At 41.0% G+C, this 25,895-nt stretch overlaps 3 protein-coding genes across 3 annotated transcripts; 2 read left to right on the top strand and 1 right to left on the bottom strand.

Moving 5' to 3' along the window:
* The first annotated feature begins 768 nt into the window (after positions 1–768).
* Positions 769–8,567, top strand: LOC117535157 (E3 ubiquitin-protein ligase TRIM39-like). Its single transcript, XM_034199528.1, has 2 exons — positions 769–1,024; positions 6,285–8,567. The coding sequence occupies exon 2, from the start codon at positions 6,293–6,295 to the stop codon at positions 7,994–7,996; it is 1,704 nt and encodes a 567-aa protein (XP_034055419.1). The 5' UTR covers positions 769–1,024; positions 6,285–6,292; the 3' UTR covers positions 7,997–8,567.
* A 6,981-nt stretch (positions 8,568–15,548) lies between these two features.
* LOC117535176 (N-acetyllactosaminide alpha-1,3-galactosyltransferase-like) lies at positions 15,549–20,876 on the bottom strand. The gene is made up of 6 exons (XM_034199557.1): positions 19,042–20,876; positions 18,394–18,491; positions 18,168–18,257; positions 17,974–18,063; positions 17,693–17,830; positions 15,549–17,131 (listed from the first exon to the last, which is right to left on the bottom strand). Exons 2-6 carry the CDS (start codon positions 18,396–18,398, stop codon positions 16,447–16,449), a joined length of 1,008 nt encoding a protein of 335 aa, XP_034055448.1. The 5' UTR covers positions 18,399–18,491; positions 19,042–20,876; the 3' UTR covers positions 15,549–16,446.
* A 2,369-nt stretch (positions 20,877–23,245) lies between these two features.
* On the top strand, positions 23,246–25,867 carry LOC117535154 (zinc finger MYM-type protein 1-like). Its single transcript, XM_034199520.1, has 2 exons — positions 23,246–24,815; positions 25,015–25,867. The coding sequence occupies exons 1-2, from the start codon at positions 23,400–23,402 to the stop codon at positions 25,774–25,776; spliced, it is 2,178 nt and encodes a 725-aa protein (XP_034055411.1). The 5' UTR covers positions 23,246–23,399; the 3' UTR covers positions 25,777–25,867.
* The last annotated feature ends 28 nt before the right edge of the window (positions 25,868–25,895 follow it).

The raw sequence follows: 25,895 nt of genomic DNA, 5'->3' as shown, positions 1-25,895 counted from the left end.
ATATCTATCTCTGACAACTACAAATAGTATGAAAAATGCAGTTTCATTTAATAAAACTCTCCTTGTTTATAATTATTTGACCTCAACTCTATCGAGGGATGGGTGAAATGGCTAAAATCAACTATACCCATTATAGGTCATTTCATCCCCATAAGTATAAGGGGTTTAACAATAGCAACAACTCAAGCTATGATAATATAAGGATAACAAGTCAATGATATTTGTCAAGATTAGAAAAATAAATGAAGATCTTTCACAAATGTATGAATCTGATGCATCAGAATTTGTATTCGTATTAAATTAGTTTAATATTTTAACTTGAAAGGCATCCATTTCCCTTCTTTGAGTATATTCCTTTAGTCCCTGATATAAAGTTCTCTGCACTTTTAAATGTAGAGTTAACTCACAATGAGGTCCTCTTGTGAGAAATACAGTTTCCAGATTTATTTTGTACATCTATCAAACTAATGCTAAATAATACACCAGTCCTGCAATAAATAGAATGGGCATCAATGAGGATAGATAACAGAAAAAGGTTAAAAGTAGTCACATATCTAACATTTTCTTATTTCACATTACATTGTATATTACTATATTACAATTCTAGATTGATCTTGCCTTGGTGAAAAAGGTTAAACATCTCTGTGTCCAATAAACTAAACTGTTGTGGTTAAAGTAAAGCTGAGACAGTTTCAAGACAAATAATAAAAGTTAGCAACACTTTTCACATATCTGACTTCTCCCCACTGTTAGCAGCACCTTTGCTCCATTTTAACCTGAAGAGTCGCTGGTATTTCCCAAAACCTGTGTGAATCAGAGGGAGGGAACAACCAGCTGCAGTGAGAGGAGGAGCTACAGAGGAAAGAGGAGAGCTTACACGTCACACTCAGGAAACGAAAGTTAAGTTAGTCAGAGAGGCAGCCACACTGCAGTCGAGACTAGTCTCTGTTTCTGTCTAAAGAAAATACAAACTGAGTTCATCAGGTCTTTCTCAACAACACAGCAGAGTCTCTGTCAAACACTGGTGAGTACATCTGATTATATTTACACTTCCAACTAAATATGATACAAGTATGGTGTTGTTTGTCCTCAGGCCTACGGTTCAGCCCTCTGGATTTAACTAACCTGTAACTGAATATCTGAGGTTAGGAGTTTAACCTCATTCCTGGTTTCCTGCCATTATTACTGTTTACTGATTACTTCCTACATCCTGCTTACTCTTTTTTGTAGAGGTGTGTCATATTAAAAGCTTACCACCAAAGAACCAGTTTGAGGTTTAAAATGTGAAGCAAATAGGTGTGTCACAAAGTACTGAGAGCTTTGTTATCAGTGTTTTACTTTAAAGGTCCCATGTCATGCTTTTCCGGTTATGACCCGTCCCCTTGTGTGTTATGAAGGTTTTTCTGCATGTAAACGGTCTGCAGAGTCAAAAACCCTCAAAGTACACCCTGTAGCGAGTAAAACTCTAACACAGAAAATTAGGGGTGTAACGGTTCACAGAAGTCACGGTTCGGTACAACAAGGAAAAGCAAAAAGAAGTCCCAAATGCATAATTTTTTTTTGCTGTTATTTATGTTTAACAGTAGTGCAAGTTTTGGTATGAAAATAAGGAACTCTAACATTTGGAATCATTAACTGTATTACACAGTTAAAAACAAACCACAAACAGTAACACTCAGATGGCCATATTATTATAATGGCTGATATCAAACAAAAAGGTTCAATAAGCTGTACAACTAAAAATAATTTCTTGAAAATATTTAAATAAATAATAAAGTGTTTGAATCACAATCAATAAAAGGCAATACAGAACTGTATAACATCTCCTGATGTCAAAATATAAAATAAATACAATGATAAATATAAAACAAAATAAAATGTGCACCTTTTAGGAGCAATGTCTTATATGTGCAATTAACTTGTGAGTGTGTGAGAGGCCATTATGCCTAAATAAAGGTACTCAAGCTTTACTCTATTTTCAAGTTTTTCTTCAAAAAGATGAGTTTGTCTACGTTGTCAGCAGTGAGGGCAGATCTGTTGGCGGTAACTATGTCACCTGCCGTCGAGAAAACCCTCTCGCTGGGGACTGAGACTGACTCGGATGTGACTGAGCATGTTTGACGTGTTACCAGTGGCGTTGCGCAATATTTCGGGGCTCCCCCGCAGGTCGGACCATGGGGCCCCGCCCCCTCTCCTAAATCAATAATAGAGTGACATGGGATAGTATGGAAGCCCATTTCCGCCACTTGAAAAAAATAAAATCCCCATGAAAAGTCATAATTATGAGATAAAAAAGTCGAAATTATGAGATAAAAAGTCATAATAATGAGATAAAAAAGTCAAAATTATGAGATAAAAAGTCATAATAATGAGATAAAAAGTCATAATTATGAGATAAAAAAGTCGAAATTATGAGATAAAAAGTCATAATAATGAGATAAAAAAGTCGAAATTATGAGATAAAAAGTCATAATTATGAGATAAAAAGTCATAATAATGAGATAAAAAGTCTTAATTATGAGATAAGAAAGTCGAAATAATGAGATAAAAAGTCATAATTATGAGATAAAAAGTCATAATAATGAGATAAAAAGTCATAATTATGAGATAAGAAAGTCGAAATAATGAGATAAAAAGTCATAATTATGAGATAAGAAGTGCGCATGCGCTGCAGTGGCGCTGTCTTCAAAGGTCCCTTCATCACCTTGCTGCTCTCCACCATGCAAACGGCATCTAGTCCTAAATAAGGTGACTTTTGTAAATGTTAGATGTTATATAGCCTATATTGCAACTAAACTACAACAATGCAGTTCATAGCTTTGACATTACCTGTTAACGCCACTAATTATTTTAACGCGATTAACGCATGTGTATTTTTTTTCCTCGGCCGCCCCGTAGTTTCAGAGCGCATCGAGTTTACAATACCATCTACAAGCTGATGCTGACAGCCCCGCTCCTGCTGCCCGCTTGTGGCAGACCACACTTCCATGCTCACCGGCAGGCACTGGCTGTTGGGAGGACCGGGAGGGTGTGTGTATGTGTGGCACGAGCGAGCGAGAGAGAGACCTTACGTGCATTGTTGTTGTTAGCATCTGGTGCTAGCTAGCTGCGCTAACGGATAGAAGGAGCTGTTTAAATGAAAACAGAGGAGCGACATTTCGCCACAACTGCGCCGAGCACTTGACTTTATGCAGGAAGCCAGACAGTGGGACATTGTACGAGAAGTCAGCACACTCAGCACGGATAGTGCGCAACATGATTGCAGCGTCCAGGCAGCTCCCGTTCGAGCATATGCCTTGAGTTGCACATAGCGCCAACGATCCATCTCTCTCACACACACACACACACACACACACACACACACACACACACACACACACACACACACACACACACACACACACACACACACACACACACACACACACACACACACACACACACACACACACACACACACACACACACACACACACACACACACACACACACACACACACACACACACACACACCATTTGTATTGTATTATTGTATGAGAGAGGTTCCAGGTTGAATTGAGGCGAATATTTGTAATGTTCAGAGGTTGTTGTGTTTAATATTCATGAGAATATTTGTCATTGTTCAAATGATAATAAAAATTAGCATAAAGCATATTTGTCCACTCATATGTTGATAACAGTATTAAAAACTTGAAAAATATTCCTCTAAGGTACATTTAGAACGGATAAAAAATGTGCGATTAATTTGCGATTAATCGCGATTAACTATTTTAATCGACTGACAGCCCTAATAAAGATACATCTGATTTACACAGTATAGGGTCAGTAGGAACTTTCTGTATAATATACATCTGATTTAAACAGTAAGGTCAGTAGGAACTGTATAATAATATACATCTGATTTAAACATCATTGACAAATACAAACAAGTGGCTGTGTATTTTAAAAACAATTTCAGTGCTGTGGCAACATCGGGGATACGTGGCAAAATGGACTGATTTTCAATGAGCAGGGTTTGTGCAAGGTCTTTGATTGTTCCACGCTCAATTTTCTTTATAGTAGGCCTAAGAGCATTACGGAGGGACAGGATCTGGAAAGGAAACTCGGCTGACAGGTCGTCTTTATACTGGCCTGATAAAGCACTTGCGGACTCAGACAGATCCTTGTCTGTTGCGCGCAAAAGTTCGCGGGGAAGCAGAAAAGAAAATCGCTGTGCAACTTCGCTCATTCCAACAAATCGATTTTTGAGTTGGGCAACGACAATATCGATATTTGCGTAAAATACCGCCACTCTAAAATGCTCCCCTGGGTCTTGGAGCCGCTGGTCCTCGCAAAGCTCTGAAAAGTGCCTCTTTGTGCGCCTTGCGCGTCTGTCTTTGAAGAGACTGTGGACACCCCATGAGGATGCCAGGTCTTGCGTGTGCGCTTTTAAGCCATCAAACTCTCCTCGGAGTTGGGCAAGTGTATCGGTTGCGTTACCAAGCATTGCTGTCGCAAAAAAAATCTCTCCGCACCGAATATTCGAATATTCGCTGCAGATTACTACCAAATATCCGGAGCCCGAAAAATGGTATTCGGGACAGCCCTACAGCGTACACATGACGTAGCAACATAGCAGGGAGGGGGGGGGCCTCGCCCTCTGCGCCCTGTTCCCGCGTTACGAAATCTAAGAGGATAACCTACAGTGGGGGCGGGGCCCCCTAAGCTCCGGGGCTCCCCCGCACCACGCGCGGTGCAGGGGCCTCCACTACGCCACTGCGTGTTACCAATAGCATACCGCACCGCTGTCGAACAACGCCGACACACCGTCCTCGTCCGATCCACAACTCGCACCCCATCATTGTTGTAGTCCACAGGGAACCCAAAATGTTCCCACACAGCTGATTTAAAAGAAGCAGGTGGGTCTTCTAGCTCCTGTGTGTTGTGTGAACTCGCCATCGCTAACTGTTCTTCTTCATATATTGTGTTCGTTTTGTTGTGTTTTGTTCTTGTTCTTCATTTGTTATTTACGGGCGGCTGGCTTTTAGGCGCAATACCGCCCCCTGGATTATATATAGTGTAATACTGCCCTGAGGGACAGACTTTTTTCCCACTCGTAAAAAAAGGCGTATTCGCCGTGTGACTGCGTGTGCCGAACCGTGACGGTACAGGACGAATACGGATACCGGTACGGGACGAATACGGATACCGGTACGGGACGAATACGGATACCGTTACACCCCTACAGAAAATACCTGTCTATGCTGCCCCAGAACGCCTCGTTGGACATTTCTCTTTTTCCATTGTTTTCTTCCTGGGTATGGTGACATGCCCATACCCAAATGGACCCATTGGTCCAAATGGACCAATCCGTGGAGCCGTTACGTTAAGTCCGTGGATTGGTCAAAATGGACCAATCCACGGACTTCCTCACACACACACTCAATCTTTTCTCAGCTGCAGCTCCGCCGATTTCTCCTCCCTGAGACGGCTGTGAGTCGGTGTGTGAGCACACACACAAACTCCCAGCCAGGCTGCGGGTGTCGGGCTGGGTTTAGCTGTCTCGCAGACGGCCACTGGGCTCATAGGGAGGGGGGGCAGGAGCTCCAACAAGCCGTTTAGGACAGAGAGTGAATACACATACTATACAGAGATGCTGTATGAGAAACCAATATGAGTTTGGAACATTGAACAATATAAATATATTCTAGTAGACCTCAACAATGGAATTATGATCAGTAGAAATGGCCAAGACATGGGACCTCTAATATGAATTGGTTTACATTAGGGCTAATGTATTTATAAATGTCATATCATTATCTGGATATAGTCTTAGATTTCAGTAAAACTGCATGAGTGTCATTTCCTGGTTTAAAGTCTGCATTACAGTAAAGTGATGTCATGTTCTTAAATTACCAGACCGTTCTATCCGTTTTATTATTTGTGTTGACCCACTTGGTCATTATATCACCATTGATTATTATGATGATTATTTATCAAAAATATACACGTGAAAAAACTTTGTGCACAAATAGTAAAGCCCAGAATATGCCTTAGTATGCATTTAGTGAAAAAATATTGTTTTATATTCTCCATATCGCCAAGCCCTAGTCTATAAAAACAGGTTTATGGACATATTCATTGCGTATTGCCATGGTAGCTATCTTGAACATATTATCATGACTTGAATGGTTAGATGTGCAAAGTGCAAGTCAAAAGAAAGCATATACAATAAAATCCCCAAATTGTTTTTTTCAACAAAATAACTCTATTTTAAATAAAATGTTCTTCTTCCACACAACAGACGTAGATATGGCTGCAGCAAGCTATCTGCCATCTGAAGATCAGTTTCTCTGCTCCATCTGTCTGGATTTGTTCACTGATCCAGTCAGCACATCATGTGGACACAACTTCTGTAAAGACTGCATCACTGAACACTGGGATACAAGTGACAGGTGCCAGTGTCCCATGTGTAAAAAAGAGTTCAACACCAGACCTGAGCTGCATGTTAACACTTTCATCTCTGAGATGGTCGCTCAGTTCAGACAGTCGGCTCAACAGAAAGCCAGAAGCAGCAGCAGCTCAGAGCAACAAGTCTTCAAAGCAGGAGAAGTTCCCTGTGACGTCTGCACTGAAACCAAACTGAAGGCCCTGAAGTCCTGCCTGGTGTGTCTGACCTCCTACTGTGAGACTCACCTGGAGCCTCATCTGACAAAGTCAGTCCTGAAAAGACATCAGCTGATCGACCCTGTGGAGAACCTGGAAGACAGGATGTGTCCAAAGCACGACAAACCTCTGGAGCTCTTCTGTAAGACCGACCAGACATGTGTCTGCATGCTCTGCACTGTTTCAGACCACAAGATGCATGATGTGGTTCCTCTCAAAGAAGAATATGAAGATAAGAAGGCAGAGTTGGGGAAGACAGAGGCTAAAATTCAGCAGATGATCCAGAGGAGACGACTGAAGATTCAGGAAATCAAACACTCAGTCGACCTCACGGAGAAAGATGCAGACAGAGAGGTAGCAGAACTTTTTCAGGTTTTCACTGCTCTGAAGGAGTCTGTTGAGAGACTCATCAACACGATCAAAGAGAAGCAGAAAGAAACTGAAAAGAAGGCTGAAACTTTAATCAAAGAACTGGACCTAGAAATCTCTCAGCTGAAGAAGAGAAGTGCAAAGGTTGAACATCTCTCACGCTCTGAAGACCACCTCCATGTCCTCCAGGGTGTCAAGACCCTAAACATCCAACATCCATCACCCACCAAGGACTGGACAAAGGTCAGCATCCCTCCACCATCATATGAAGGGACTGTGGAAAATGCTGTGGCTCAGCTGGAACAGACACTCACTGAACTGAGGAAACTGCTTGAGGGAACTGTGGTGAGAGCTGTGGTTCAGCTGGAGGAGACTTTCAGCCAAGAGATGAAGGAGCTGATTGAACCTGAGCTGAAGGATGTCCAGAAGTACGCAGTAAATGTGACTCTTGATCCTGATACAGCACATCCCAATCTCATCCTGTCTGGTGGTGGAAAACGAGTCAGTCTTGGTGATGTGACAACAAATCTTGCATACAACCCAAAAAGATTTCATTATTCCGTTTGTGTTTTAGGGAAGCAGAGTTTCTCTTCAGGCACATTTTACTATGAGGTTCAAGTTAAAGGAAAGACTGACTGGGAGTTAGGAGTGGCCAGAGAGTCCATAAACCGGATGGGGAAAATCAGACTAAGCCCTCAGAGGGGTATCTGGATTGCCTGGTTGAGAAATGGAAATGAGTACAAAGCACTAGATGATCCTCCAGTCCTTCTCTCTCTGAAGTCTCAGCCTCAGAAGGTGGGGGTGTTTGTGGATTATGAGGAAGGTCTGGTCTCCTTTTATGATGTAGATGTTGCAGCTCTGATCTACTCCTTTACTGGCTGCTCCTTTACTGAGAAACTCTTCCCATACTTCAGTCCGTGTGTGAATGATGGTACTCAAAACTCTGCACCTCTGATCATCTCTCCTGTCAGAGTCAACTAATCACTTATCCTATATGGATTTATTTCCATTCAATGTAATAAACAAACACATTTAGTATCAAAACTGTATAACTTCCATCTTGTTTTCTACAGAATCTGTTTACTGTGTGGATTGGTTCACACTAAATTGTTAAGATATTTGATATTATGTATCCCATTACATAGTCAACACTATACATTGATGCATCCATCTTTATGGAGAATGAATATCCAGTAAACCTCTGATGAAGCCACAAACATTATTTTTCGCTTCAAGAATAAATCACCTTTTGTTATCAAATGTCACATTTGAATGTTGCTAAATTACTCTAAAGTTATTTGATGTGCAGCAAAAAAAATGTTGGAATATTTCAATGTCATTAAGGCTATGCCTATTCCATGCCTTCAATATGTAGAGAATATGTTATTGTTATTCTAGCATATAACATTTTTGGACGAATTGAATTAAAGTATACATGCCAACATAATTTTCATTTTTGTAGGAATGGTGGTTTGGCTATTTACTAATAACTTGGTGTATGTAATCTGTAAATGTGACTGTTAAATCAAAACTGTAAAATAAACTAGTTATTAGGGGTGCACCGAATGGGAAATTCTTGGCCGAAACCGATACCGAAAATAGGAAACAGTTGGCCGAAAACCGAATGCCGAAAGGCCGAAAATGATTAATAGAAATATATATATATAATGTATACATTTTTTACCAATGTTGTTCAGCTACCTGATTATGGAAATAGACATGATTATGGCAAAACTTAACTTAAATAATAATCACTATTATGGGTCCATAAAACATTTATTCAGCACTTTTGAATGCATACAGTACATTTATATATGTCATGTATGTGTCGCCAACTCGTTTCTAATATGCAAAGACAACAAATGCGTCTATGATGTATTTTCGATCAGACGAGATCTCTTTCCCCCGTCTGTGTGCGAGGGGGCGGGGCAGTTTACACACACGCAGCTGCTACATGCAGCGGAGCACACTGCGGAGATGGCGGAGAGAACGCGCTCCGAGGTGTGGTTACACTTTACCCGTCTCGATGTGGAGAATACTTGTTACCATAAGTGCAATAAGAGTTTAGCATGTAAGCACGAGCAATTTGTCTAAACATTTAGCAAAAGTGCACCGCATGCAGACGGAGGAATGTACCGGGTTCGACCGTCTTTCTAGCAGCTCTGTAGCCCCATCCACGAGTAACGTTTCCACGTCAGGTGTTATGTATGCTAGCAGCAACACACGGAGTTAACTACACTATACAAACATGGGTTAATGATTAGAGGTAACTGAGTTATTTAGTTTGTTAAAGTTTCAGCTATTCTGTTTACAGTCTGTCATCAGATTATTTAATACGATTTGTTAAAGGCTCAGGGCAATCTCGATGACAAAGGTCAATGTCCCCCCCCCCCCCCTGTGAGCCAGCCGCGAGCATGGTCGCCGCGTCTTTATTACGTCATCACAACCACACGTTAGGTTACCAACGTAAACCTGTTCTGACATTCGGTGATATTTTTTCGGTGCTAAAACCGAAAGCCGAAAGGGCCGTTTTAACCATTTTCGGCCGATAATTTTCGGTGGCCGAATATTCGGTGCATCCCTACTAGTTATTGAACATTGTTTGTTTTTATGACAAATGCATTGGGTTTCGTGTAAATCCTTCATCAACCCAGCCAGGGGCGGTTCTAGGGGGGGGGGCAGTGCCCCCCTTACACTGACCTCTGACCCCCCTGGTGGCCCCCCTAAAATGAAAAGTGAAACAAATGAAAAATGTATGATTTTATTACACAATTTATTGAATGACGGAATAGGCGGAACTAACGTTATTCGTCATTCTAGTCGGACCCATTAGAGCGGTGCACTCAGGACCCATTAGAGCGGTGCACTCACTTTCACTATCCGGCTGAAGCGCGCGAAAAACAAACACTTTTCATCTCGGATCATCAGAGGCTGTTGCATCCAAGAAAGACTGATTGAAACCTACGTTTACTACCACGATAATTGAAGGTGAGTTAAACTATTGTATCCGTGTAATTGTAGATGTAAAGTAGAGATGTAACTGTTCATTGCCTTTATTTTTATATAAACATGATATGGTGTTAGTGCAAAAATTGTACTATAACTTAAGCTGAAGCTAACAGTAATAACTATAAGATCTATCTGAAATAAATAAGTGTACTGAAACAAATACCAATAACTGTATTGCATTGTTTTCTTATGCGCAATTACTTCATACTGTCTAGTTCTCTTTTTCGTCCTGCATTTATTGTGCCCCCCTCAGAAAATAACTGGCCCCCCAGTCAAATTGGTCTAGAACCGCCACTGAACCCAGCACAGGGATGATGGACTCTGCCAGCAAGAAGAGTCATCTGTCCTCCTTTTTTAATTAAAACATTTCAAGAATTGTACCAATCATTAAAGGATATCAGACAAGGCAAATATTTGTTCATTGATACTCAGTTTCATTAAAAGGCAAAGACAACACAATAGAATGTGAAGTGTAAATCAAAGTAAGAATGGGTTGCGTTATATTATCTGAAACAAGCAAACATTTAAAAAGGTAATTACAGATATTGTAAAAATAATGCTGTTATTTTATCCATTATTAATCAATTAGCTGGTTGTACTTCTGTAACACCAGCATCCATGTACATCTCTTCCTGGTGTTATGGTGCAGAGTGTCCACTGGATGGAGCACAACACAAAGGAAAGATAAGCATGGAGTCACTGTACCCTGTAAAACAAACCCTGATATATGAGGAGACACAGTTTGTGCTAAACCAACACATTCTCACTCCCAACTCGGCCTATGTTGACGTTATGTCAGGTCCCTGTCGTCACTTTCCTTTAGCGTCGAGTTTCAACTATCGGAGTCCCATTGACTTGCACAGAGCTCCCTGAACGTTGGTAATAGACGAGTTGGGATCGCGGCGAAATGCTCTCCGCAGATCCATTCTCATAGCGTTTATCAACCTTTTTCTTACTCAATATCAAGCCACACTTATTGTGTTTACTTCTTTATTTTAATTGAATAATGTAGGACTTTTTTTGCCGTCAGTTATGGGGAGAGTAGGGGCTCAGAAAATTGAAATCTATTGTTTCATCATTTTTTCCTCTCACACATCCCAGAAACTGGCCCTCCCACTGTCTCGGAGACTTCAACCTCCAGACAGGGAAGACATGTGAACTAACATCTCTTCTTTGGCTAGTTCTGTGGGAACGTAATTTTTAGGAGACAGGGTAGCTGGGGGAATTCCGTTTGTTGCTTCAAATGCATTTTACATAGCTGTGCTTTACTTGTTTTTAAGCATCTCGACATACACAAGAACTGTATCAGTACCAGCTAATTAAAGTCTCTTTGACAGAGATTGTCCTGTACATGAAACCTGAACGACAAAGTTTCAAGGCAGCAGTCATCTCAACAAGTTAAATATATTGTTTTCATGTTATCATATATTTGAATAAAAGCACAAACAAATCACGGCAATACTCCCTCAGGACTTTTCTTCACAATGATGGTTTGAAAATAAAAGAACATGTTATTGTTCGAAAACCAATAATGAAATAGAAGTGTCTTATATATATTGAAATAAATATTATTGTTTTTATGGAACAGAAACCCCAATGTTCATATATATATATATATATATATAAAATAATGAAATTCTTAGAATTGTATTTAATAAACACAGTAATAATACAAAAACAATACAGCACACAATGCGTTCCTTCCTCTTTTAAAAAAAAGACTTTCCATCATAATTTCTCACATTGCATACAAACATATTTACAAAACAAAAAGAATATTTACGAACAACAAAATCAATTGATAAATACAATAAAGACATAAACATATAAAAATAAACGAAAATATCAAGACAACAAGGAGAAAGGGAAAGGAAGGGACATGCAGAAGAGAGAGTATTGTGCTAATGTATTACTGTGAGGAAATCCATTGTTGTGAAGTGTCTGGCCAAACGTGTGTGAAGAGGAATCTGCTCTGAATGTAGTGCATGAAAGGAGACCAGGTTTTATTGACGGGGGTTATATTGTCATTTTGTGTTGAAGAGAGTTTTCCCAGGTCTGAGGTCTTCCAGGTTTTGAGCGAATGGTTAATAGATCATTTTGTTCTGTCTCTCCAGTTGAGTAACATATGTCTTATTTGCTAGAGTTATTGCTATGATAATGAAAGTTTGGAGATCCTGTGGTATCAATGGAGGATAGATCTCCTTAGAGAGCTATGGAGGGGGTGAGGGGAATGCCGATTTTGAGGACCTCTGATAACTTTCTCATGACCTCTGACCGAAACCGGGTCACTTGTATTGAATGAGTTGTATTTCAGTTATGGGACATGCAAAATGTTTTATTACAGATGGTGTGGCAGTTAATATCTGTCTGATTTGGATCTGATGCCCATGTGTGTGTTGGTATGGAAACAGTGTTGTCGTGTTGAGAAAATAGTTTAGTACATTTGTACTTGTATATTTTTGGGTTGTGGTGAACATAGTTTTAGTAGTAATGAAGGCTGTAGATTGTCAAAGTTATATATTGTCTTATATCGCTTCCTTCAAATGTAGGGAATGGAAGTGACAGTGGTGGGGTAAATCATATGTTTGTATGACTTGGTCGCAGGTGCTATGAGAGCTGCAAAATAAAAGGTGCACTGGGTTTTTTCCAAACAAAATGTCAAACCAAAATGTTGATAACACATTTTCTGTCTGCGACAAGGTAACAGACAAAACCACATTGTGAAGTGAGGCGTTCAGGGAACCAATCTAAATACCAATGGCATCATTATGCTAAGGCATATACAGATTTCAATCAACAACCAATGTTATATATTACTACTTTGAAGGATATAAAGTTAGTATTATGATCTCTACTTGTTAACTCCTCCTGTAATATTTATTTCTGCCTGTTCACATCTAGATTTGAAATGGCTGTTGTTTCAGATGTTGGTGAGATCTCAGGCTCTATGAACACAGTCACTCTTTTTTCAGCTGAAAAGATTTACACTTTGTCATATTTTGACTTCACGACTCAGCACTTGTCTTTAGTTTTGGGAGAGAGTGGTTAATATCATTTAGGAAAATTGAGGTTGTTGTGAAGATCAGATAAAGCACATATAAGACTGCTACTTCCTGCCTGTAGATGTGTTATAACATTGTTTGTTCAGACTTTGTCACTGTACTGGGTTTATTGAGGAAGCAAAGAGATAACGTGTCTTTATTACTAAGAAATGATTAACCAATCTAACGTTGGTTTCTGGTAAAGCTGTTATCATATCACCTGATGAACAGCCTCATTGACGTCACTTTATCTCACTGTCATTAATGTTTGAACAAGTAGATGACAATTATTTTTGTTGACATTGACCTATTTTCACTGAACTCTGATCTAAATTATTTAATTAAGTTTTGAACAGGCTCATTCACAAATATCTGCACATTTAAAAACTTGAATTCATAAAACAATACAATCACTCTCTCTCTCTCAGTCAAACAGGTGGCTTTCTCAGCCTCTCTGTTGGCTTCAGGCTCGGGAACTATCGGACCATTTAATACTGAAACTAATCTGGTCTTCAGATACATCTTCTCAAACATTGGGAATGCCTACAACACAAACACAGGTACTCAAATCGCCACATTATAAGTCACAGAAATCTAACTTTTTTGGCTATGCACAATTCAAATACATGATCAACAAACACATCTCAAGTTACCTGCACTGACAAAAAATGTCCCACAGGTTTTTTCTTTGCACCAGTGAGAGGAGCCTAACACTTTGAACTCTACATTGGTGCTGACGGACATCCTTCACATCCTTCATGTGCTGTGTTGTTCAAGAACGGAGAGAGAGTTTGTCGTGCACATCAACATCAGACGTCTCTTTTTGGGTCATCTGCAAATGGTGCAACGCTGTTTCTAGAGGTTGGAGATGTTGTGTTTTTGCGTAGGTGTGAAAACTCAAGGATATATGACAGTTACAGTTATTTTATAGCACCTTTAGTGGTCATCTGCTATCACCATGTGAAAAGTCAGTACTATACAAGTTAAATTAATTGTTCCTTAATACGAAAACTGCACAAGAACAATATTCTTTTTAATCAGGTATATGTGTGAAGTTTTCGTTCTGTTTCGTTGCTGAATTTTCATGAAATACACAGTGATCAACAGTGTATCAACATTTGTACCAGATTTTTCTCAACATTAAAGGTAGTGTATGTAAGTTTGAGAAACTGGCTCGAGATCGCAAGAATTTGAAAATACACGACTGGAGAAAATATTCAACTTCCTTATAGAGCCCCTCCTCCAACACACACAATGACCAATGAGGGCACGAGATAAGTTTGTGCACAGATGGAAGGCTGACAGGCAGGTAGGCCATCCAGTTATTTTAGCCGTGCCGGCTAAAATGATTGGTCGTGCTTTTTACAGCACCACGGCTTCCACAGATGACATTTTTTTATGGATTTGTTCTCAAAGCACTTAAGATATTCATTGCTATCGGGATGTTAAGAGCATTCCATGGAATATAACAAAAAGTGTATCTCGAGCTGATTTCTCAAACTTACCTACCCACCTTTATATAAATGAAGTGCAATAATAAAAAATGGTGTAAATATTAAAAGTTCATTTAATTTACCTCACAATTTTGATAAATCCTGTTTCTTTGTTGCCTCGATCAAGATGACAAGGCCAAGATACCGATATGTTGGTTAGAGCTCAGCATCAAAACAACTTTACTTTTCCTGTCAGATCTTTCTGTGTTTTTTTTCTTTGTTTTTTAGAAATGTGAATAATTTAGTTCTGTTGATGTGACCGAGGACATTTAATTTCTTCTTTCAAATGCATCTTACATAGCTGTTCTTTATTTGTTTTTAAGTATCTCGACATATCCAAGAACTGTATTCGTAAAATGTACCCCTCCCTCATCAACCTTGAAGTTTAGCCTCAGTTGTAGCACCGTGGCTGCTGGTGTGGCAGCCCAGCTCGATGAGGGAGGGGTACATGTTGTCAGATTGAGAAAAAAAATTCACCAGGAGAGTTTTCTTGACTAATGGCGCATTTCCACTGCAGCGGGTAGCCCCGTTTAAGCATCCTTAAATCGTCCTCAAGCGGCCAGGCCAGTTTTTGGTGGCCTTTCCATATAGCGTAGCACCGGCTAGCGGGTACTTTTTCCCTCTTTTTCCGGCCCCATAAAATCGTGGTTCTATCAGGCCAGGGCCAGGGTTGAACTAGTGACGTCAACACTCTCGACTGCTGATTGGTCAGAGAGAATCGTCACAAGATCGCGCGCAAGATCATCCCTAGCGTCGCATATATATCTAGAAGCAAGCTTGCAGCATTTTTATACACAGCATTTTTGTAAACGGAGGAGCTACAAAAATGGCAACGTCAAAAAAAAGCACACCGTGGTCGACCGAGGAGGTGACGACGTTCCTACATTTCATTGGGGATGATAAAATCCAGCGGGAGCTCAACGGAACAACAAAGCCGATCGCCCCGCCTACACTGCGTTGCTACCCCAGGTCCTAAACTGTAATGGAAATGCGCCACGGCCTCGGACGGCCAGCGAGGCAGCCCAAGGCAGCCCGAGGCCTGAGCGAGGACGCTTAGGGACGCTTAAACGGGCCTACCCCGCTGCAGTGGAAATGTGCCATAATAGAATGAATTCTGGGGGTTGGAGCTTAGACTTTCCGACTTTCAATTTTAAGGACCAGCCTACTGAGGCTAAACTTCAAGGTTGATGAGGGAGGGGTAAATGCTGTTGGAATTTGAATACAATTCACAAGGAGAGTTTTCCTGACTATCATAACGAATTCCGGTGGTTGGAGCTTAAAATAAATGAATTCGAAAATGTACATGGCACTAAGGACCACCCTAAGGAGCATCTTACTCCAATAGTACAAATTTATAGAAAGAGTTCAGGCATCAGGAGTCACACCAGCTCATTCAAAGCTCATCTGGGTTAAACTGAAGTGCTATTTCATAATGAATATCAGACTGAAAGAACAACTAATGTCAATTAATGACAAAACTGGTGAAGTAACCAAAAAATTTACTTTCAATATTGATCGAGCTCTAATGATTTGTCAATGCAACTACAGCAAATTCTATTCAAATTATTTTCTTCTACTAAAGCTTAGCAGAGTACAGCATACTGGGTTCTCCCTTTAAGCTTTCTTCAGAAACTGATACGATGATATTAAATGTCCATTCCTCCAACACATCTTTGAGAAATGGCAGGAAGCCACTGCAGTCACGGGATACATATGTTTGCAACAAAAACATTTGATATCCGGTAAAAGAAAAGCGTGTATTTATATAAGAAGTTGTCACTCCATTATGAAAATACTTGCAGATCTGCAAAGTAATTCCTGAGAGAACAAAATGAGCCAGGGAGCACGAGAACCTGAGACATTACATTTGTTAGCATTTGTCAAGTTTTTAAGGTGTGCGAAGTGTGTCATAATATTTTGGTGCCCACAGTAATCGGGTGACTTGTATGTCGCGCCTGAAACCGATGCTGGTATCCCAGCAGTACTCTGGAGAGAGAACCTTGCTGGGTTTGTGGAGCAGCATGTACTTGTTCAGATGGCTCTCATCGTGCCACAGAGCTTCCACATTGTTCCGTTTGTCCTCCATGATGCCCTGATAGCAGGCCTCGGTCAACGCTTTCACATTCTTCCACGAGCCTCCGAAGATGGCAGCGTGGTAGTAAAAATCCCCAGTTTTCATGTACGCCTTGGAGTTTGGGTTGCGGTCGTAGGTGTACAAATACTTTGGAAGGTGGTAGTAGTGGGCGTGGAGCAGAGCCACTGAATCCCCAAGAGCCTCTGATCCAAATCTGCCGGTAAATACCTGATCCACATCAAAGCAGAAGACGTGCGTGCAGTGGTGGCGAATATCAGACTCTATCACATCTGATATGCTCTTCATTCGCATCATAGAGATGTCCTGCCACCTGGAGTTCTTCTCCACTTTGATCACCTTCATGCTTCTCAGAGGAGACAACTTGATGTTAGGCACCTTCTCTGGCATGTCCGTAAACACGTAGTAGGTCACGGGCAAACCCACCATAAAGTGTTGCTCGGCTGAGTTCAGGAATGTGTGTAGGTAAGCATCAAGGTATCTTTTGAGGAAAAGAAAACAAGTCACTTTTCTGTTCGACTCTTATCACTCTACCTCCAGAGGAAACTGAGGTCCATTGATTTGTGCAACAAAATGTTGCAGATCTTCTTTCGTCTGCTGCTGCAAGTAAAAACGGTTTGCTGCAATGTGCTGGGGCAGTGGTATCTGATCTGGTGACCAGAACCGACAAAACAAACAGTAGCCTATGATTTTATCTGTAACTGCACTACAATTCATTTTAACACTAGATGCAGCATGTCCACTTCACATGTTTATGAGCACAGTAAAACATATATTTTCAAAGTCAGCTATAGTAACTATAAGCACTGGGTTTTTTGGGGGGTCATTCTTTTGTGTTTTGTTGTCATTTTTTACAGTTTGTTATACCCCTGTCTGCTTTAACAGAAACCTGGTGCAGCCAACTTTTATTTCTACAATCTGTCCAACCATCACCTAGTTAAACATTAATGCACTAAACATACAGTTGGCTGAGCTGGAGGAGGTATTTAGGTTTGACGACAGATTATCTTTAGAGTTATTACTTTATTCATGTGAAACCAACCTGCCCACAGCAAAGACTGTTAGAGCCACAGAGGATCCTTTCATCTTGTGCATCTCGTCGTAGAGGCGGGCGTCAAACAGCCCTTCCCAGATGATGGCAGCTTTCCAATATGTACAGGTTTGCACATCAGGTCTGGACCTGAAATATAAAACAAAAGTCTTTTTGTTAGACTGAATTCCCTTTTATAATACTCTTCTTTACCAACCTGAAGCTTACTACAGGAAATGTGTAACTTAAACACAATCTGTTCAGCCAAATTGTAAACGGTCTTCTGGTCTTACTGAAGATTGAGGCTGGCGTCCACACTGCTGTCCAGATTTTTTGCACTTTCCAAATGGCATTTCTCCATAGGTATGAAGCCTATTAAAAGTCTAAAACAAAAAATAAAAACACATGTTCATTAAGTAATGTTAGCATTTAGGCTTACAGAAATTGTTCTTGTATGTAGTGTCCCGTAAATGTATCGCAGACTCACTTTACAGATGGAGATATTAAGTAGATAGCACAGAGTGTGATGGAAACAAAGAGCACACATTTGAAAACACTCCTCATCCTCTGAAGATGTCTGCGAAAAAAGAGCCAAAGATGTCAGATTAGTCAGATATCTCTGATTCTTAAAATGCAGAAGTGTGTGGCACCGTAGTTTAAACAATAACGTAGTATTTATTTTGTTTGTTTTTTATTTTAAAGATGTGAAATACCGCATTGTTGAAAAACGCTGGGGTCAAGGCTCAGTGTAAGGTGATCTCTCTTGTGAAAGAACGTGGCAGCAGCTGATGTTTCATGAATGAAACGGCACCTGAGAAAAGAAGAGGAAGTATTTTACTTATTGAAACAATTCTCATTGAATCTCATTGGTTCAAATTCGCCCATCTAGGTATGGCAGTGCTTTTCTTTTAACTTTCGAGATAGTGGAGGTGATAGGGTAGCTTAATATTGGTGTTGATTCCAAAATGATATTTTACAATATAAGATCTAAAAGTACAAGCTATGGAATATTAACACAAGCAGCCATTCAAGAAGTTTGCCAAAATAAAATACACTTACAAATTTGGTAACATTTAGATTTTATATATATTTTTTATTCCCCTATTCTCTGGAAGAGTTTAGTTAGAAAAGACACAAACAGTGCTAGTTATGTTGCGTTTTCCGGGAATTGCCAGTGTAAATAAAACAAACAAGTCCAACAATTAGACAAAAATCTTCATAAATTCTTGTCAATGTTCGAAAATATAACTCATAGTATGGAAACACCTTTAAACTGAATTCAGACTAAGAAAGACATTGTTGACCGGACCAATTGTGCACACAGGATAACGTAATTAAATTGACATACAAAGGTAACTTACCCGAGAGTCACCGGCATTCATCCATAATTCATCAAATACTAGCTTTACCAGGTAAATACCCCACCCTTGATGTTGTCTTAAGACACGATTTGTCTCCCTGCGGTTCAGCTTTGTGTTCTGGGTCAAAATGCAGAGGGGGAGCTTCTTGTTCAAAGGTCTTCTCTGACGTTAACAGGAAAACTACCTGCCCCTCTGTTTTTCAGGTGTGTTATCTACCAACGGATGCCGCTCCTATTCACTTCTCATTAAGTCTTTATATGTCTACACCAACGCCCTCTGTTATCTAACACCTAACTGTCGCCTAACTGTAGTGAAAAAGTACGGAAGAGGATTAGGGCCACATTAGGACAATGTTTTGGGATGTGACTGAAAGTAAAAAAAACACTTTGATTCTGAGAAAAAAAAACTGAATTCTGACTTAAAGATGATTTTGTCAGGGTTGAGTGAAGCAGGCAGGACCCAAATACAGATTTAAACAGAAAATACCTTTATTTCAAGGCTAATGTACAAACAGAACTCTTCCCAGTGAACACAGTCAAGACAAACAAGGATCTCTGTTACGTCCCAACTAGGGGAAGAGGAATGCAACACACACACCAGTATGTAATTGGTAATAATTATAAGTGGTTTTATTACAGAACAGGATGAAACAAAAGGGAAGGCGTGCAGCCTGAACAAACAAAAGGGCCAAAAGGGCACAGGTTGATAACCCAACAAAAGGAGGACTCTAAAAAAGGAGTCTAATGGCATACAGGGAAAATAAATAATATAAAGAACGAAACAAAACCTCACTTTAAAAGTGGTACAACTAACCAAAGAATCTATACAAAACACAGCTAAACTAAAGGCGACAATCACAGAATCAAAAACGACTCTAACCACTAACTAATCACACAAGGTTAACCACAGTTCAACAGAATTCACTAAGGAGCAAGTAGCGAGAGGCGTCTGTTCACTCAACAGAGCCTCCAGAGTGGTGATAGTCCGCGGCCTTTGTACTCCTCCCCAGCAGGTGTGAGGCCGGCTGTGCGCTGCGATTGGATGATGTCAATCCAATCACTATCTTCAGAGGAGGACCAGAGGATGGGCAGCCAATGACGTCAGGGCTACTGCGCAGCTTATTTACATATTACACGCACAGCTGAAAACACTCACAGGCAGATTAATGAGCAGACAGAAACAGCAACCGTAACAATCTCACAAAGACTAACAGGAAAAACGAACCTAAATGCACACAGGACTAATCAAAGAAACTGTTCTATTGTTATAAGTGTTCACTATAACTTATAGGCTCTTGCATAGGAAAGGATTGGACCAACGTGTAGGTTGACTTGCTCTCGTTCGTTTATTAATCACCGATGCACAACATGTTACATCATAAAGGTTCCTACCCTATTATGCCTGATACTACAGAAACAAGACACAGGTGAGGAGGGAGGAGAAAACACAGGGGCACCAGGTGAACACAATAAGGAAATCAGACACAGGGGGGCAAACACAGAGACAAGAATCAACAGACAAGACAGGGGGTGAACACTTTTCAAAATAAAACAGGAAACCAGAGACAGACAAAACACAAAATAGAGAGACTGTGACAGACAGACCGTGACAGACGACCCCCACCCCCTTCAAGGGACGGATCCCAGACATCCCTAAAAAAAAAAGAGTTAAAAACGTCCAACAGGGTGGGTGGAGTGGGACCGGAGGAGGGACTCGGACGGACATCCCGGGGCAAAGCGGAAGCCGAGAAGGGGGTCTCGGGCGGATGGCCCGGGGGCAAGGCAGAGTTCGAGGAGGGGGTCTTGGGCGGACGGCCCGGGGGCAAGGCAGAGTTCGAGGAGGGGGTCTCGGGCGGACGGCCCGGGGGCAAGGCAGAGTTCAAAAAGGGGCGGTAAATATAATGGTATAAAAAATTGTGTAAATATTAAAAGTTCATTTCATTTACCTCACAATTTTGATAAATCCTGTTTCTTTTTTGCCTCGATCAAGATGACAAGGCCAAGATACCGATATGTTGGTTAGAGCTCAGCATCAAAATAACTTTACTTATCCTGTCAGATATTTGTGTGTTTTTTTACTTTGTTTTATAGAAATGTGAATAATTTAGTTCTGTTGATGTGACCGAGGAAATTGAATTTCTTCTTTCAAATGCATCTTACATAGCTGCAGTGGCGGTTCTAGACCAATTTGACTGGGGGGGCCACTGGGGGGCCAGTTATTTTCTGAGGGGGGCACAATAAATGCAGGACGAAAAAGAGAACTAGACTGTATGAAGTAGTTGCGCATAAGAAAACAATGCAATACAGTTATTGGTATTTGTTTCAGTACACTTGTTTATTTCAGATAGATCTTATAGTTATTACTGTTAGCTTCAGCTTAAGTTATAGTGCAATGTTTGCACTAACACCATATTTATATAAAAATAAAGGTAATGAACAGTTACATCTCTACTTTACATAAGGGTGTCTGCACAATCCCACATTACAGCAACAAAATCCTGCGGTGTTTGGCAAACCGAGTACCAGAAAATATACATTTAAAAAAAGAAAAAAAAAACTTTTCATTGTTAGGGGGGCCACAGGGGGGTCAGAGGTCAGTGTTAGGGAGGCACTGCCCCCCCCCCCTAGAACCGCCCCTGCATAGCTGTTCTTTATTTGATTTTAAGTATCTCGACATATCCAAGAACTGTATTCGTAAAATGTACCCCTCCCTCATCAACCTTGAAGTTTAGCCTCAGTTGTAGCACCGTGGCTGCTGGTGTGGCAGCCCAGCTCGATGAGGGAGGGGTACATGTTGTCAGATTGAGAAAAAAAATTCACCAGGAGAGTTTTCTTGACTAATAGAATGAATTCTGGGGGTTGGAGCTTAGACTTTCCGACTTTCAATTTTAATGACCACCCTACTGAGGCTAAACTTCAAGGTTGATGAGGGAGGGGTAAATGCTGTTGGAATTTGAATACAATTCACCAGGAGTGTTTTCCTGACTATCATAACGAATTCCGGTGGTTTGAGCTTAAAATAAATGAATTCGAAAATGTACATGGCACTAAGGACCACCCTAAGGAGCATCTTACTCCAATAGTACACATTTATAGAAAGAGTTCAGGCATCAGGAGTCACACCAGCTCATTCAAAGCTCATCTGGGTTAAACTGAAGTGCTATTTCATAATGAATATCAGACTGAAAGAACAACTAATGTCAATTAATGACAAAACTGGCGAAGTAAACAAACAAATGTACTTTCAATATTGATCGAGCTCTAATGATTTGTCAATGCAACTACAGCAAATTCTATTCAAATCCTTTTCTTCTACTAAAGCTTAGCAGAGTACAGCATACTGGGTTCTCCCTTTAAGCTTTCTTCAGAAACTGATACGATGATATTAAATGTCCATTCCTCCAACACATCTTTGAGAAATGGCAGGAAGCCACTTCAGTCACGGGATACATATGTTTCTATTGTTCCATTCTGAATGAACTAAAGGCAAGACATCCCTAACATAACGTTTCTCTGTTGTTAGCATGTATGTCTACGACCCCCATTTCAATACGTTGTCAAATCATTCAAATTGGATGCTTTGAAGACAACATATTAATCTGACTGTGAGCCTCTCCGCTCACACAGGGTTCAAATAGGGACGGAAAGAGCCGGTTGGTTCATCACAGGCGTTTATTAGCTCCAAACAAAGTATACACAGGTCTCAAACGGTCCTTTGGCGACCTTCCAGGATCCCGCCTACTGCAAAACAGACCAGAACCAGGTTACCACATGCTTTTATTCCGTAACTGATTACCTGATTCCGATCAGCTGTCTGGCCTCAGGCCGAGCCACTCCCTTCACTCCAGCAGCCGGCGCCCTAACCACACCCCGCTGCCACACTGACTCACTGACATTATGGTGATTATATCTTAAATTGGTGAAGATATAATTAATAGACATTGTACATGAACACTGTGAATACAGTTAACGAAGAGCAGCACATCGCTTTACAGAAGAGGAAAGACTGACACACAAATCACACATTAACAGGGGGAAGAAAAGCTATTGAGCAGTGGCGAGCCGTCAGGGCCCTCTAGGCCCTCTGTGAGGGCCTAAGATATTCTAAAAAATAATATTTAAAAACATTTAAAAAATATTATTTTTTTTAAATATATATTTTTTAAATATTATTTTTGTTATATTTTTACCGAAAAAAACTTGATTTAATTGTATTTAAAATAAAATTTCCAAAGAAATAAATCCTTCGAATCTGCCTGTTCAGTTTCTGTTTGAATGTGAAGGGTTACATGAAAAAAGCTCGTCTGGCCCTCTATGCGATTCACAGAGGGCCCGCTATAGTAAAACAACGAGAGAGTAATGTCAAGTGACAGAACAATTGACCAATCATATCTTCCCTCTAAATGGGAGGGCTTTATTATCGCGGACTTTATGACAAGTTCCGCCCGCTGCGCTGCCAAGTTTATGCATGTGATATATCAACGGGTCAAGCTAGGCGGAATTAGCATACGTTCATTCACGATGGCTCACGTTAGTGATAGTGATGACATCGTTGCGAAACTACTAACCGAGTCTTTTTCAAGAATGAGTTACACGGATAAATTGGAGTTAATTACCAAAGGGCGACCAACACCACAGCTTAATTTGGTTAAAAAAACCAAACGGTTCGAGAGGCATTTTAATATCGGCAATTACGCCAGATACAACTGGATGACCGGATCAACCAGGGAACAAAAGCTGTACTGCTGGGATTGCTTGCTTTTTGGTGCGGACAGTGGGTCATGGGCCAGAGATGGATATTCTGATTTAGGAAGTTTATCCAAATCAGCACATCGCCATCAGAATGCTTCAGGTCACCTCAGAGCTACTATTCGGCTTAAAACATTTGGGGACACCAGGATAGAGCTCCAGCTGGATGAGCAACAACGCCGGGGTGTCATCCTTCATAATGAAAAGGTGAAGAGGAACCGAGGAATTTTGAAACGCCTGATAAATTGTGTGGTGTACTTGGGCAAGCAGGAGTGTCCGTTCCGAGGTCACGATGAGAGTGTAACTTCATCAAACAAGGGGAATTACATAGAGTTGCTGGATTTAGTGGCAGAATATGACAGCGACCTGCACACACACCTCGCCACATCAACAGTATTTACCGGCACATCTTCAAGGATTCAGAATGACCTGATCAGCGCTGTCGCTAGTGTAATGACGGATAGCATGAAAGAGGAGCTGAGGAAGGCACCTTTTGTTGCGGTCATGTTGGATGAAACGACAGACATTAGCAACGTGGCGCAGATGTCATATGTGCTTCGATATGTCACTGACGATGGGATAAAAGAGCGTTTCTTCAAGTACGAAGATGTGACAGAGGACAAACGAGCAGAGGCCATAGCTACACGGCTGCTGGAGTTCCTGAGGGAGAGTGGCTGTATTGACAAAGTGGTCGCGCAGTGCTACGATGGAGCAGCTGTTATGGCCTCTGGATTGAATGGGGTGCAAGCGAAAGTTAAGGAAACAATTCCACAGGCCCTTTTCATTCACTGCTATGCTCACATCTTAAATCTCGTCTTGTCAAAGGGAGCTTCCAAGATAAGAGAGTGTAAGGTCTTCTTCTCCCACCTCTCTGGCTTGGCCACCTTTTTCAGCCGCTCAGCAAAGCGCACCAAGCTACTGGATGATATTTGCCAGCATAGGCTTCCACGGGCAGCTCCTACTCGCTGGTGCTTTCATTCTCGCTTGGTGTGCACAGTGGCAGAGAAGACCAGGGAATTGAGAGAGGTAAGATAATAATAACAATGAACGTAATGGAAATATTAACAATAATAAATAAATGATTTAGTGTTGGAAACTACCCACTCATAAAAACATGAAGGTAAAGAACTATGCTAGTATTACATTAAATGAAAAGCTAATCTTAGTGTTTACTGGAGGTCTATAAGTTGTTTTTTCTAAACTAAGCATTACTCTCGTACAGTAGGTGTTCGAGCACATCGTAGACCATCACACAGAGTTTGATGACGAAACTGTTCATTGCTCTGATGGATACATCACCCTCCTTACCAGCTTCGATTTCAGCTTTTGGTTGAAAACCTTCCACGCTATCTTCTCCTACTCGGATGTTGTTTTTGAAATACTTCAGAACAAAGGTTTTGATATGCAGTTCTGCCTGGCCAGAGTGGATCAGCTACAGCGACAAATTGAACAGGAAAAGGGGAACTTTGACAGCGTCTACGATGAAACCCAGGCTTTGGTTGGTCCTCCGCGCGGCCGTGGAGCTCAAGGAGACGTTCGTGCACGGTACAGGGAGCTCCACTGCAGCGTAATTGACAGCCTGCTAACCCAGATTTCCAACCGCTTCAGTGACCACAAAAAGCTGGAATTCCTGGCCCTTCTGTACCCGCAACAGTTCGGGCATTACTGTAACTATTTCCCAACTGCTGCCTTGAACAGTTTGATGGAGAGCTATGGCGGATATTTCGACCAGCCTCGACTGCACACGGAACTCGCCGTGATGTACGGCATGTCTGACATTTTGGGGAAAAGCTCAGCCGACATTCATCAGTTTCTCCTCAAAAAAGGACTGAGTGAAAGCATGAAACAGGTGTACACCCTCTCATGCATCATCCTGACAATACCTGTGTCCACTGCCTCTGTGGAGAGGTCCTTCTCTGCGCTGAAGCGCATAAAAAGCTACTCGAGGTCCACGACTGGGCAAGTCCGACTGTCAGACTTGGCCTGAATTTCGATCGAGAAGGAATTGCTGATTGCTTTAAAAGCAAAGGATCAGCTGCATGACGACGCCATCAAGTACTTCATCCAAAAAGACAGGAGGATGGACTTTGTGTTTAGGTGATTTGA

Source organism: Gymnodraco acuticeps, unplaced genomic scaffold (genome assembly GCF_902827175.1).
Source record: "Gymnodraco acuticeps unplaced genomic scaffold, fGymAcu1.1, whole genome shotgun sequence".
Lineage (NCBI taxonomy): Eukaryota > Metazoa > Chordata > Actinopteri > Perciformes > Bathydraconidae > Gymnodraco > Gymnodraco acuticeps.
This window is presented reverse-complemented; position numbering and strand designations above follow the sequence as displayed.